At 39.2% G+C, this 15,554-nt stretch overlaps 1 protein-coding gene across 1 annotated transcript; it reads right to left on the bottom strand.

Annotated features, from left to right (window-relative positions):
• Nucleotides 1–3,538: 3,538 nt before the first annotated feature.
• LOC306868651 (guanylate-binding protein 4-like) lies at nucleotides 3,539–14,022 on the bottom strand. The gene is made up of 10 exons (XM_079414914.1): nucleotides 13,824–14,022; nucleotides 13,103–13,282; nucleotides 12,891–13,018; nucleotides 11,933–12,042; nucleotides 8,762–8,952; nucleotides 7,128–7,370; nucleotides 6,751–7,031; nucleotides 6,327–6,539; nucleotides 6,136–6,238; nucleotides 3,539–5,612 (listed from the first exon to the last, which is right to left on the bottom strand). Exons 2-10 carry the CDS (start codon nucleotides 13,275–13,277, stop codon nucleotides 5,167–5,169), a joined length of 1,890 nt encoding a protein of 629 aa, XP_079271040.1. The 5' UTR covers nucleotides 13,278–13,282; nucleotides 13,824–14,022; the 3' UTR covers nucleotides 3,539–5,166.
• Between the last annotated feature and the right edge of the window lie 1,532 nt (nucleotides 14,023–15,554).

The following is a 15,554-nucleotide window of genomic DNA, read 5'->3' as shown; positions in this document are numbered from 1 at the left end:
GGATCCTTACATAAGACAGATTGTGTTAAATATCAGTAAATATAACGAAACATAGTTTTCTGTCTTGCATTTTATCTCTCATGGATGGATGTCATTAAAAATGTGCAGAAATTAGTTATTTACATAACAAAGCTGCTTAGTTTATATTTTTATATATGTAATTATTGGCCTATATACATATTATACAATTATATTGCATATCTGTTGCTGCCATAATAATGACCCATTTCACATTTACATGCTTTTCTTCTCTTTCTTCTTTTTGTTCGTAAAAGCTCCAATAAAATTCCTGACTAACCCCTGTAAATGTTGCAAATCACTTATGTGCCCATGAGAAACAATTACCGTCCTAATCAGGCTTTACATGTCAACAATCATGGCAGAGAAGCAAGACATGGGTCCTGGGTATCCTGGAAATTAGCCAAACTACAAGAAGACCAGTCCTTAAGATTGTAAGAGGGTGCTCAGAAATGACCTGGCGCCCACAATGATTTGGCATGTTAGGAGAGGCACAAGCATTGTGACCAATAAATGGCGAGCCTATAGGAGATGTCAGGTGGTCTGACTGTCAGCAATCACACACAAAACTACTAGGAGAATTAGAATTACTAGGAGACAGAAATGGCAATCATACACTTAATTAAAATACAATATTGGACAAAGAAACTGTGTTTAAATAGACAGATGATTAAATGAATCAGAACAGGTGAGAACTAATGAGTAAACATGGAAACAAATGAGGGAGTAATCGGAATCTATGAAAACTAAAGATGTCTAAGAACACAGACAAAACAGGAACAAGGAAAACCAAACTTCAAAGAAACTAAACAGACAGAGACTGTGACGGGAGATGCCTAGTAGAAGAAGGCTGTAACTACAAGACCTTTTGTACATCCCACCACAAAAGCTCACATGCAACATAGCAGACATTTAAAACATGTGTTTATGTGAAAGTTTTGTGTTTTTGACATTTAAGCACAATACGACATGAAAGAGAACATAGATTAGTACTGACAGTCTGACAGCCAGCGTTCTGTGCGCGTGCTTTGGGTGTGTGTGCTGAGAAAACCCTATATCAGATGTTACATGGCTTTAAAACACTTGCAAATAATAAACTTCCATGATGTCTTGCAATGTCACGTGACCGTGACAGACATGATAATTAAAACCAAACAGATGTTTTGTTTTGGCAGAGTATTTGAGTGTCTGGAAAAGGGGGCAGGGAGCAGCAGCTCATTTGCATTTAAAGAGACATGCACGAAAACAGCCTGTTCTGATTCCTCTTAAAATAGGCATTTTCAAAATGATATAATAAATTGTCTGTGGGGTATTTTGAGCTGAAATTTCACAGACATATTCTAGGGACACTTGAGAGTTTTATTGCATCCTTTAAAAAGGGGCGTTATAGGTCACATTTAATATTGCAGTTATAATGGGTTATTCACATCCTGAAAATCCAAACTGCTAACCATTTCAGACCTGTGGCCAACAAACAAAATGCATGTAGCCTTTTTTGAGTCATTGTTGTCCTCAGCTCATTCGCTTATATTTCATTAACAAAATCATTTTCAAACATACTGGCAACTAGTATTTTCATCATATTACTTATATTTATCATATTACTTAACATATCACAACCTTATGATTTTGTTTCAGTCTTTTGAGGGGAACTTCCCCAAGCCTCCCATCATTAACGCAGTAGCCTCGTTAGGAAAAAGGTAATTAGCAGCTAATGAATTTGAAGTCTCTCACATACACAGAAAAGAGCTTCTGTATTGCAAAAAAGGTGGATAGCTATGTAATTTGAGATGTTTTGAGCTGAAAATTAAGTTAAAAACGTACTCAGTTACACTCCGCCACTTTCTTGTGTGGCACTGGTTATGTAAAAGTTCACTGCTGATGCTCTGTAGTGGATTCACACATTCATGAGTGTGGTGTTTCTCTGAATGGGACACGTCACAGCACAGCATGCTCCCAGCGAGAATGAATGCTTTAATCTGATCGACATGAAAATGCTCTGCTTGCACAGAATGCATGGATCCGGGGACAGAGCAGATATTACGTGGAGTGGGAGGGAACGTTTAGGAAATCAACCCTATTGAGAAAGGGCATCTCAGGAACCGCACTCCAGTGGTTTGAGTCTTACCTCTCTGATAGGTCCTTCAAAGTATCTTGGAGAGGTGAGGTATCCAAGCCGCAACATCTAACTACTGGGGTGCCTCAGGGCTCAGTTCTTGGACCACTTCTCTTTTCTGTCTACATCGCATCACTAGGTTCTGTCATTCAGAAACATGGCTTTTCATATCACTGCTATGCTGATGACACTCAACTCTACCTCTCATTCCATCCTGATGATCCGACGATAGCTGCTCGCATCTCAGCGTGTCTAACAGACATTTCTTGCTGGACGATGGACCATCACCTTCAACTCAACCTAGCTAAGACAGAACTGCTTGTAGTTTCAGCTAACCCAACGCTTCATCACAATCTCACCTTCCAGTTAGGCTCATCTACCATAACTCCTTCAAAAACCTTGGAGTTGTGATTGATGATAAGCTGAATTTCTCAGACCACATTGCTAAAACTGCCCGGTCCTGCAGATTTGCATTATATAATATTAAGAAGATCAGGCCCTTTCTCTCAGAACATGCAACACAACTCCTTGTTCAGGTTCTTGTTCTGTCCAGGCTGGACTATTGCAATGCTCTCTTGGCAGGTCTTCCAGCCAATTCTATTAATCCTCTACAATTAATCCCAAATGCCGCTGCTAGATTAATCTTTAATGAGCAGAAAAGAACGCACGTCACGCCTCTGTGCATCAATTTGCACTGGCTACCAATAGCTGCTCGCATTAAATTCAAGGCATTAATGTTTGCCTACAGAACCACCTCTGGCTCTGCACCCCTTTACCTAAATTCATTACTTCAGACTTATGTGCCTCTAGAAGCTTGCGTTCTTCAAGTGAACAACGCATTATTGTGCCATCCCAAAGACACACAAAAACACTTTCACAGACTTTTTCATGAACTGTTCCCATCTGGTGGAATGACCTGCCCAACTCAATCCGTGTAGCCGAATCCTTACCCATCTTCAAGAAACGGCTAAAAACTCATCTGTTCCATCTTTACTTGACCCTCTAACTCTAGCACTCTCTATTCTAATTTTATTATATCTATCTGTCTTTTTATTTAAAAAAAAATAAAATAAATAAATAAATAATAATTATCTGTACAACCAGGCTACAACTTAGGCTAACCAAGACTTGTAATAGCACTTGCACGTTGTTGCTCTTTTGTTGGTTTTGATTGCTTCTTATGTCCTTTTGGATAAAAGCGTCTGCTAAATGACTAAATAAATAAATCATGCAAAGACAGATGTTTGTAAATGCATCGCTTGTCTTGGAGAAACAGTTTGCATTGTGCCCCCCTGAAAACTCGCCCAGTTGTCCATTTAGTTAATCAGTCTATGCACATTAGCCTCCTCTTTCCTACATTTTGAGCCTAAAGGGCTGATAGTTTTGCACTTGCAAACTTACGTTGCATATTTTGACGATCTCCCTTGACGTCATTATTTTTATTTGTATACAGACAACAGATTCAGTGAAAAGATGAACAATGAAAATGAGATTCTAGATGTGAAATTAACTGAATATTTGTCTCAATTCACCCTTCCCCGGGAGTTTGATTGACAGGGGATCTGACCAATCATAACTCAGAATGATATGTCACAACTAGCGTTGCAAAACGGTGGAATTTTTCAAGATTGTTTTGGAATCTTCTGGGGATTTTTGGGAAGTTACCGGAAATTTTCCACCGCTTTGCAACCCTAGTCACAACCAGTGTTGGGGAGTAACTAGTTACATGTAATGGTGTTACGTAATTAAATTTAAAAATAAATGTAACTGTAATTACAGTTACTAAGCAAAAATGTGTAATTAAATTACAGTTATTAATGAAGACGTTAACGATTACAAAGGGGGTTACATTTGAATATTTACACACATCCACATATAGATTTAATTGATTTCTCTCCCAAATTGCACTGACTTCTCTAAAATGTATGGCTCTGTAGTTTCCGCGATGCGTAAAACACGGACTGGTTTGTAGAATCCAGTCATTAAAATGGAATTCCTATAACGCAAAATGTCACTGATGCCACATTTTGGATGAATAAATCAAAAGTAGGTCAGTACACTTTAATCAAAATGTGCTATGGACTAGAGTCTGTGAATATTAAGCCGCAAAAAGATCCAGCGCGTTCTGCATGTCTCTGTGGAAATGAATGGCACAGATGCGCGGTTTCATTTACTACACTGAAGCGTTGTTTTTAGCCTCTGCCTCAATATATTAGTACATGAACACATAAACATAATCTCTTCAACTGATCTTAGTCACTTAATGAGCATTTTACAATTTTAGTTGAGAAAACTCGTCATATATACAAACAGACACCAATGTTTCGAAAAGACACCAATATTTCAGTAGTTTTGTACACAGAATAGGACACATGCTTATTAGATAATTGTCTTTATTTCCAAAGCATTGTTAGATGCCAGTGTTTCCAGTAGTTATGCGAAGATTTGGCTTCAAAAACAGTATCAGTAAACTATTTCTTATGATTTTAAATCTGCATTGAACTTCAGATCAATCTCAAAGTATAAGGTGATACTAAAGTCTGATTTTGTAGTGGATGTGTTCAATTATTATCATCTTAATTCAAGGATTTTGAAAGTCTGACAGTAATCAGTGTTGATTACTACTGTAAGGTTAACCCTGCATGGTGTAAATGTTTGAAAATTATTAACAGAAACATTCATTCATTACAAATTTAGAAAAGTAATCAGTTACATTAATAAAGTAATTGAAAAAGGTACACTACTATTATATTTTAAATAGGTGAGCTTGTAATCTGTAACTATTACATTTCCAAATCAACCTTCCCAACACTGGTCACAACACATTAGAGAGCCACAAAACGCTAACTAAGGGGGTCTTTGCAAAGGGTCAATTACATGTCTGAATAATCATAGTTAGCACTCAGTTTAATTGTAGTTTAACTGTATGGAGACAATACTTTCAATGCTGTTATATGTAGAGGTGCAGAATCATTTTAAAGTAAGTAAATTGTACAATTACATGCCTCTGATGATCACAGAGTTAATGCATTTCACAAGATGCAACATCCACCTGAAGAGCGCGCACTCATCTGGTGCTGTAAAGCCTTCATCTGTTCACTGTGCTGCTGCATCATCATGGCCATAGACTCCTCATGTCTCTTGTTGGAGTTCTCTAACAGCTCTGCAAACTCTCGAGCTCTATTACTCTCAGCTTCAGTGTTCTGTTTCTTGAACTCTTCCATCTCTTGGCTCATCATGTCAGCCTTGTCCTGAAAGCCCTTCTCCAGCAGAGCGGCCTGCTCCCTCAGTTTGCTGTCCATGGCACGCTCAGCTTCCTCTCTCTGAAGCCTAATCTCCTCATCCATCTTCTCCCTCATCTGTCTCATCCTCTCTTCATTACTCTGTCTTTCTGCTTCCATTTTCTCTTGTAACTGTCGCTGCTCCTCCTCTTTAGCTTTGATTTCCTGCTCCAGGAGTACGGCTTTCTCTGTTTCCTCTGGACATTGACAAAAAGAAGAGGAAGGAAAGAGATGCTTTACAGATTTGCTTTACAAAAGACTCAAACCATGAGATTAACAGTCTATTTTATTTTAAGGCACATACAAACTGCAAGGTAAAATATTTTAAATTATTCATTCCACTTCTGTGAAAGACTTTGTTTTCATCTATGGAGTGTTTTTTTGAGTTATTAACATACTGAATGTAACATTCAGGTTCTGGCCCGACAACTAAGTTACACCTGATTTAAAACCATTAAAACAGAGCCTGAAGAGTTACAGGTGCTGGCCTGAATCACACTGTTCTTGATTCATAATGATAACGGCATGAATAGCCCCCTGAAATCTACACCTGGGACTGCAGTTGTTATCTGTTCTCTGAAAGCAAAATTATTCTTGGACTCTTGAAACTGCTTCAACCATTTATTGCATTTGAAGCTTATCACCTAAACAAGTACCTACACCGTTGAGCACGTCTTTCACAAGCAGCCTGGTCAGAATTTAAGAATGGGGAACTCTTACCTTTAATCTTTTTTTCCTTCTCAGTCAGTTTTTTGTCGGCCTGCAGAATAGCTTTAGAATCCACAGACTTCTGCTTCAGAAACACCTCTAAGACCGCTTCAGCCTGTTGACACACACAGAAGCTCTATCAGAACATCTCAATGACTTCCATTGTTTTAAAATGTCATTAGGTTTTGCAATATAGACAGGACCTTGACTTCTTTATTGGTCTGGCTGTTGTATTTCTTCACAATGTCCTCCAGATCCTTGCAGAAGAGATCATAGCCACCAGATTTAGCATAGATGCCCTGTTGGAGTTTTTCATTCATTGTTGCTGAGAGGGATGACAGAAGATCCTCGCATCTTTTCTTTGAAGCTTGCTCATTTTGGCACAGGTATCCATCAAAGAGTTTATTAACTTTTTCCTAAAAACATACAGACAGTGTTTCAGTTCTTTGGTGACTTAGGGCTTGCTCTTTGGTCTGACTTGTTTATTCAAAATAACACTGTCAGCACAGAATGACATATATGAGAATATGGAATAAGTGAGAATCTCCAGATCTCATTCACTACTCTGAAAGAACATCTGTCTATCAGTAAGCTCAAAGCACCTCCTCAGAGAGAGATCCAGCTAACCTCTAGAGATTTCAGGTGCTCCCCGTCAGTGTCCCTGAAAGATCGAGTCATGAAGGTTTGTGTTGCCATGCCACTGAGACGTTGGTGTTCCAAGGACACAACCTTTAATTCCAGAGGGAAGGAGTTCTTCAGCTTCTCCATTCCACTCTGGTACACCTCAAGCCCCTCCTGCACCGCAGCTTGATTCTCAATCAGTGCCATGGCGATCACAGCATTCTCCAGACACGGCACAGCTCCACTAGAGATGGTGTCTGTGTATGATTTTGCTAGATGACCCAGAACTTTCAAAGAAGGAAAGAAGTCAAACAAAATGATTGAGCAATAGATATTCCACTGAAAGCACATATGCAAGCTTTTCAAATGTCCTTCTGAATCACCTCTGCCAGTGACCGTGTATCCATCTTTCAGCTTCTTCACCTCACTCTTGTCAAAGACCAACTTGCAGAAACGTCCTGTAACCTCCAGGAACTCAGAGGAAAGGTCAGCAGGATCCAGTCTCTCCAGATGAGACACGTTCTCTGGGGCGGTTGGAAACGGGAACGTGAAGCATGTCCTGGATGGGAAGAATTTTTGGATGCACTCCCTGGGAAGGTTGTGCTCCATCACTTTTTTTGATGTTCCTAGAAGAGATGAACACAAGCTGTAGCTTTTCTCAGTTCTAGATATTTGTAAAGTTAAAAAAAGAGTGTCTGTCCTTTGAGCAGAGTGTGGCTGATTCAGCTACTCTTCTGGGCCACATTGTTGCTGGACATTTTTTTTTCTCCACTTTGAACCCTTTCCATCCACATTTTTTATAAATTTATGCTATCATCTAGGTTTTCAATCCTGCTCTTGGAGGGCCAGTGTTCTGCAGAGTTTAGCTCCAAACCCAATTAAAGACATCTGCACCAGCTAATCAAGGTCTTACTAGGCATACTAGAAACTTCCAGGCAGGTTGGAGGTTGTGGCAAGTTGGAGCTAAACTCTCCAAGACAGTGGCCCTGATCTACAGCAGTGGTTCCTAATTCCAGTCCTCACTTACCACTGCTCTGCATATTTTGCATGTCTCTCATTTAACACACCTAATTCAGATAACCAGCTTGAGGGCTTAATAAATGAATTATGTTCCGATTGACATGGTCCCTACACAGTGTTCCTTGCTCCCTACTCCCTGAGCAGGGAAAATCCATTGAAGTTTTCTTCCCTTCGAACAATCGCTCTCGGATTTGCGCTACACCGCAGCCTGCAGTGTCTTCACACACAGACAAGACTTACTAGAGAAGTAACATAATATACACCTGTGTAAATATATACAATTAAATTCACATCTCGCACACTTTAATGCCCTTTAAATGGAACATATGCGCTCCCTTCCAAATGGAATAATGGTGAAATATCCTGTGATGTCCACTTTGCAAAGCACTTACGGTCAGATAGAACAAATATCTGAAGTGTAAGAGATACATACAAAATGTCCAGAGCAGGGGGTTGCAAGGACTGGAATTGAGAACCACTGATCTAGAGTTGGAACAGGGAGAACACACTCTGCTGTGATGAACAACACTGGTTCAGGGAGTAGATATGTTGACTGGGAGATTCCCAGCTTGAGTCCCAGTTTCACCTAACCAATTGATGAAGTGTCTTTGGGCAAGACACGCTTGCTCCTGATGGTTGGGTTATGGCACCTTGCATGGTAGCCTCCACCAATTTTAGGTAGATCTGACTTGTAAGTCCTTCTGATTCATTTATTTTAAATGTATTTCTGACAAAAAAAAAAAGAAAGAAAAAAAGATGGCTAACAATGTTCTTTATCTATACGGTGATAAGATTGAAGATTATGCTTCTCAGCTTACCTCACCAGTTCCATAACACTGGCTCAATACCTCTAACTATTAATGGCTCTGTACTAGAGTTTCAAATAAAACAGAGATTCAATTTTTCCATTAATTTTGGAAAAACTCATTACAAGAGCACATTGTGATAGTGACTGTGAGGGCTCTTAAAATAATCTTTTGTACCATATTTAAATTACCATGTTTCAGCTTGAGAGCAAACTCTAGATAATCATTCTCTGTTGCATCTTTGCCATCAATCTTTCGCTCCAGGGTGAAGTCCCTCACTGCCCAGATGAAACTGGGGAAGAACTTCACAAATTCATTTGAATCATCAACATCCTCGTCTGATGATTTGACCTTGATGCACTCTGTTAGTTCAGTAACATATCTGACAGTTTGTTTAGGTATGAACTCAAAGTGACTGTCCAACATGATTCCATTAGTGTTTGTATATATTTTACATTAAGTGTAGATCCACCATGTACATTTACATAGACAATAAAATGTATAATATTGATTTAACAGCATCTAAAACATCATTTATGAATGAAACAGTTTTGTTGAAGTTTTACAGATACACATCCAAAGTGACATTCTCGTGACCCCCGGACACCTCCCGTTTTGATTCACATTCCTAAAAGAAACGCTTGTCTTTTCCCCTCTTTGACAGAATAACGATTCAAACTGTTATAAAGTGTTCCAAAAGGACAAATAATCATTGCTGCTGCTATTAAAAGCAATGTATACAATATATATTGTTACAACCCTGTGGTTATTCTGTTTTCTCTGCTGTGTTGGGGCTGTCTGTGTTTCTGCTCTCCCTAGGGAAAGTCATCCGATTGGCTCCTGCAGGCTGATTGTTCCTGTCTCCTGATTGGTCTACGGAACTTTAAAAGTCACAACATCACTTCTTCAGGAGATTGTTTTGCCATCTTGTGAACTGAGCAGTTAGTTTTGTATAGTGCAGAGTTTTTGTGAGAGGTTGTATTTAGAGAGTTGTGAGATTGAGTACAGTTTGCTTTGTTTTGTGTCTGGTTGCAAGTGTTGTATCAAAGATGTACTGGTTTATTTGGCCCATTTGCCTGTTTGACACTGATTTTTGGAATGCCCTTTAAACCTGGGTTTTGCTTGGCTTTGTAAATAGTTTTTTTAATATTGTAAATACTAAATCGGGATAGTAGGGAGTCCGATGCCATTTTTCTTTTGTTTGTGAATACTTTTGTTCTCTGTTTTGGTGTTAGGCAATTAGGGTAGTGAATTGTATTTTATTTCATTTTATTTTGGTTAGGCAAGGTAGAGGTTTAAAAACCAGAAAATTTTGTTTGATATTTTGGCCTTGTCGGCTCCTGAATTTAAACTCCCAATAAATATTGTTGTTGAAAATCTTTTGTTTCGTGCTAGTCTTTTCATGTTGCGCTTCTTCCCTAGACGGGGCGCAACAATATGTAGGTTGAATTTATGTCATTTATAAGCTTGCTGTGTTATTGGAACCGATGGTAATTTTAATTGACGCATAACCTTTCCCTGTAAACAGATCACTAATGTTTAGTTTCATAAGGTTGGTGTAACTATTTAGAATTTAGGATAGTTTAATCTATGCCTTACCCTAATTTTATATACTACATGGGTATGTACTTTGTATATGCCAAATACCTGTTGTTTGATGTTGAATGAAAGTTTGTTTCATTAGCAAAAAGTTGGTGTGGATGAACGTTGACTTTTAGCATCATAAGGCATGATTATAACACATATAGAAATCTGCCAGGATATTTTTTTCATGTGATAAACTGATTAACAGATAATGTATGCACGGATGAGAAGCCGTGCGGGGCGGGGCTCCGCCCTACAGGGACAATCTGATTGGGACAGTCGCCCCTGATTGGACCCAAATCTGGCCTTTTAAAAATGGATGCAAAAAAAGCTTTGCTCGCTGCTTGAAATCTTTGGCTTTGTCCCTGATCGCGCGGCGAAGCGCTCACGACTAACACCCAGCTGATCACCCAGACTCAAACCACTTCGTCAAAGTTCCGACCAAAGAAACTTTAACACCTGAAGCCGCAAGAACTGTAAAGAACTTCAAAGCGTCGCCACTCTTGCATCACCAGGAAACCAACCACTCACAGGAGGGTTTCCGCAGTGACATCACACAACGACGACTTCAGCAGGCAATCACCAGCCCGGGGGTTCCCTCAACTAGGAAAGGAACGGAACAACTCAGAGCAAGTAATAACTATCTTCATACCTCACTGAGCTGATGGTCTTAATAAGATAATAAGGTTCTCTGCTCGTGATCTGCCCCTGGTAGACCTTTTGAAATAGCAAATAGTGCTATACTTTAACTTTCTTCAAATCGCATTCCTGTATATGTGTGTTTTGTGTAGTATTTTATCGTAGATTAGCAAATAAACTTTGATTCATTTATAAAGAAATCTTTTGTCTTCTGTTGTGTAATATTCAAGTCAAAACTTTGCCCAGAGCCTGCTACCTGTGCTCAAAATTTACCCAAATCAATTCTGTATTATTATCGTGGCCACGAAATAAACAATTGCTAAGATATACTGGTTTAATGCTCGCTGGACGTGTCGTTAATAAAGTATAAATTATACGTTTTGATTCATATCAATTAATCAAATCAATATTGAATCACTTCAGGTGTGTGATAACGTGCACACTGTACTGAATTTTTTTTTAAATACTTTTTTTTTTCATGCATGTTTCTTGTCTTGTAAGTACAGTCCTATGTTGTGTGGATATATAAAGTTGGCATGGCCAGTGTGCCTGCAGGGAATGAAGCAGAGCGCTGCACACACTCTGCTCTGCTGCCACATGTCGACAACTCAGGAAATACGGCTCTTATTAAACTGCTTTCATTCTTAAAGAAGCGATACTGATAAAATGAGGAATCATACCATTTTTAAAAGCAGGGTATTGCAATACCTTTTTAGTACCGGCATATCGTGCAATACTACTCTATACATCACTATAAACAGTTGTATAGCACCAGACAGCACTTCAAATTAAACTGTGTTTGGAGTACTTTGGTACTGCTTGCTGTCACTTTTGGAATAAGTTATTGTGATTACACTTGCCTGTCTATCATGTTTTTTCTTTATATAGTGTATACTTTAAAGAAATTGTTAGGTTTAGAGAGAGAACAGGGTTTAGCTGCCAAAAACTGCATAATGGAATATTGCAATTAAATTAACTTCTGCCAGTCATGTTTTTACATGTAACTATATAAATATATTTTTGACATAAAGCAAGCACATTTTTCCAGTGTGAAATTGTGGTAAACATCTGAACAATCTCTTTCTTTTGCAAATAAGCAAATTAATTAATTCAAATCTAGATAAATGTTCAAAGGATACTGCAGCTCCTCTACAGCCCTGTTGTCGATCGTCCCTCGACTGTTGTAGACCAGAGTGCTGCTCAGTAACACAGCCAGACTGAAGATGTTGCTGTCATGCTTCGAGTCCCCCTGAGATGCAGAACCACATATGTGAAGAATAGTAAACTGGAAATGGCCTTGAATTTGCATTCACATTCAACTCAATGAAAGGTCCTCACACAGCTACAGGCTATAACATTTAGTGCTCCATTTAAGCAGGTCGAGATGTCCCCATCTCCACTTTACAGCACACTAGCAAGCTAACGCTACACTGAAGACATCTGTCCATTCTCAAAAGCCAACAACATGCTGAATGTGCGACCAAAATAAAATATGCACTTGGAAAATAAGTTCAGACCACTCATTTGCATACCGAACTGGTTGAAAGTTGTTATTGTACGGTCACCTTTTTAGATTGACTATCTGTAATATTATCTATAGATTTTATTTTAGGCAAGACGTGATGATTTGAGAAGGCAAAATTTATCAAACAGACTATAATCAACTTACTGTCTGCTACTGGCCGCTTGGTCGTTACTTAAAAAAAAAACCCCTATATTTAACGAACAAATGCTTCAAACGTTTTTCTAAATGAACTTGATAAAAAAACAAAAGGAAATATAATCACTTTGCCATTACAAACTAAACTGAACTACTTTAATAGCTGAAACAGTAGTATAAGCTGTTTTGGGAGAAGTGGGAAAAAAGACCAAGACTTCTGATAAGCTGTCGGTCAAGGGCAGGGCTAGGGCCTATATCTGAGGCCAGTGCAGGGCTCTACTGTTGGGTATTTTGAGCTAATACTTCATGTACACACTCTGGGGACATCAGAGACTAATTTTACATCTTGTAAAAGGGGCATAAATCTCTGCTGCAGAAGTGAAAGTGTTATTATTGGACCCTTGGGCACTATTACTTTGGTCAATTTGTTACTTCACCTTGTCCACGTCCCCGAGTCCCTCGGTGTCCAGCAGCACCAGAGTGGTTTCTGCTTTAGTGGGGTGAGGCACGCACCACATCCAGATGCCCTTCGTCTTGGACTCGATTGTGCTGCCCAGTCCAAACCCTGATAACCACACACCAGAAACCCCACAATGACTCGCATGCAATCATTTGAACAACAGCGTTTGAGCGTTTGGATGCTGCTGACCTGTTTGCTTCCCCGCCAGTCGGTTCATCAGGTAGGACTTCCCGGTGCGGTAGAGACCCACCACGGCCACCACCACCACGGGCTGCTGGATCTGCTCCAGAACCTGCAACGCTGACCGCTGGACACACAGCTTCCCGTCGGACGCCGTGTCAATCAAGCACACTGGTTTGTCCATGGCCACTGGAGACCCAAACACATTTCACTTCCTTTACTCAACCGCATTGAGAAATACTCCAATAATCCTGCATTACACAGTGCAGTAACTCCCCACATGAGCAACATTTCCTCTTTCTGCTCGGGGAACTTTCACTTTCACAACAAACTACACAAGCAGGCTGAATAAGATAAATGCTGTCAGATCTGTTTGTGTCCAGCTACAGTCTATAATCAGACTGGGTTTAGTTGATGCTGGTTTCTACAAGTTAATCATGTCACATAAACAAAGTCCTTTGCGCTCTAACAAAACATGGCCAGAACATCTATCAAGACAAGTCAGGCTGTAGACTCTCTCACACACACACACACACACACACACACACACACACACATTGAGTGCTAGAATTAAGTCACCAACATGAAGACACGGTCACACATGATCATCTGCAGGAGCAAAACCAAACATGAAGAATGTGCTGAAGCTGAAGCTGACTGTAAAACACTGGACATTGTATTGTTTGCAGCACAAGAGCTAGAATGATCTGAATGAAGGAACGTCTCTTACCTGTGTGCTTTAGTTCTCTCCAGTCTAACTTCAGTCTGAGTTGTGTTCATGTTGCAGCTTCCTGATATATTTCTTAGACACACCTTCAGGTCCAGACTCTCGATGCTGATTGGTCTAGAGTGAGTTAGGGGATGTTCCTGGGCTCTCAGTAGGTCTCTGGTTATTCTCTGTTGACTGACTGGAGCTCCTCCTGTTGACTGAGCAATGAACAATGTGCAGTTTCACTTAGTGTTACTTTCAGAATAAGCAACTGCAAACTGGAAAACACATGACAGCAGATACAAGAAGCTTGGATTGATTCCAGAATGTGCAGCCACATAAAAAGATACGTTTTCTTTTTTGTGGTACCATATCACACAGACTTGAATGACATCTTGTATATCTGAGCTATGATCAACAAAACAGTAATATTCCAGAAACAAGAAGAGTACAGAAGATTGTCATTATTAACCTGTGATAAACCTTGTTTCTGATGACACTGAATGGAAACTCCCAGGAACTTTTCCCTCGAGTGTATCAGACACTGAAAGTAATTGTGAACTCATGACTCCATCAGTCCTGCATGGCACTAACAATACAAGAGTCCAGGGAACTTTTTTACTCATAAACTGTGTACCATAGGGAAAAAAGCATCAGCTAAAAAGTAAATGATTGTTATACTACTGGGCTGGGCTTCATTTTGATTGGTTGGTTAATATTCTAAGGTGTGCAGTTATTTTTCAGGGAAACGCGCAGCTAAAGTAGTTCCAGACAGGTCTTCACAGCATTACATGTTTATATCACTTCACCAAATGCAGATATTTCAAAGGTCCTTACAGTCTACAACAGCTAAAATGAACCGATGTCTTATTCACATCTTCATTTATAATCATCTAAGTCTTACCTTTGCTCAACCATACATCTATCCCTGCTCACATTCCTCAATAGCCCTTCATTTATCTAATCTTCTTTCTTAGGTTTGACTAGTACTTTTGCTTAAGACATGATTATATGCTTTGTGTGACATGTATGTTTCAGGTGTTATATGTTAGTGCTGTGTCTGTGGTGTTAGTGTGTGTGTGTTCGATTATATAAAGATTTACAGAAAAGTAATAGGATTTTGAACTCAATTCTAAGGTCTTTCAGAAGAGGTGTGACGTGGGAATTTCCTACATCCTTTCATCCTTGCTGCATTCTGAACCACTTGTAAACTGGTCATTTGAGACTTTGAAATACCATAATACAGAGAGTTGCAGTCCAGCTTAGTCGTGATAAAAGCATAGCAACTTCCAAAGTCTTCACAGAGCAAATATGTTTATCAAACTTCAGAGAGTTGCCAAACTCCACACCTAAGTTCCGCTCATGAGAAAAAAAAGAAGTTTATAGATATCCAAGATCAATCATGTTAATTCCCGAAGAAACAGAGGGGCCAAAAACAATAACCTGTTTTATCTGCATTCCAAAAGGAGTTTTTAGAAATCCAGCATTTAACCTCTTACAAACAGGCAAACAGAGGATTTAAAGCTGTTTCATTATTCCCAGCCTTGCAGATCATCAGCGTAGCAATGAAAAGAAACCCCATGTTTCCTAAAGATAGAACCCAAGGTAAGCATATATAGTGAAAACTGATGACATGATGCAAAAAAAAAAAAGTTTCAAATCTTGTACAATGTAATTAACAATTAATAATTCATGTTTTTAATTATTTTTGCATGTAAAATTATTAAGTTGTACCAAATCATTTTATTTGTG

This window comes from Barbus barbus (genome assembly GCF_936440315.1).
Source record: "Barbus barbus genome assembly, chromosome: 4".
Lineage (NCBI taxonomy): Eukaryota > Metazoa > Chordata > Actinopteri > Cypriniformes > Cyprinidae > Barbus > Barbus barbus.
The sequence above is the reverse complement of the archived record's forward strand: the minus strand, read 5'-3'. Positions and strand labels throughout refer to the sequence as shown.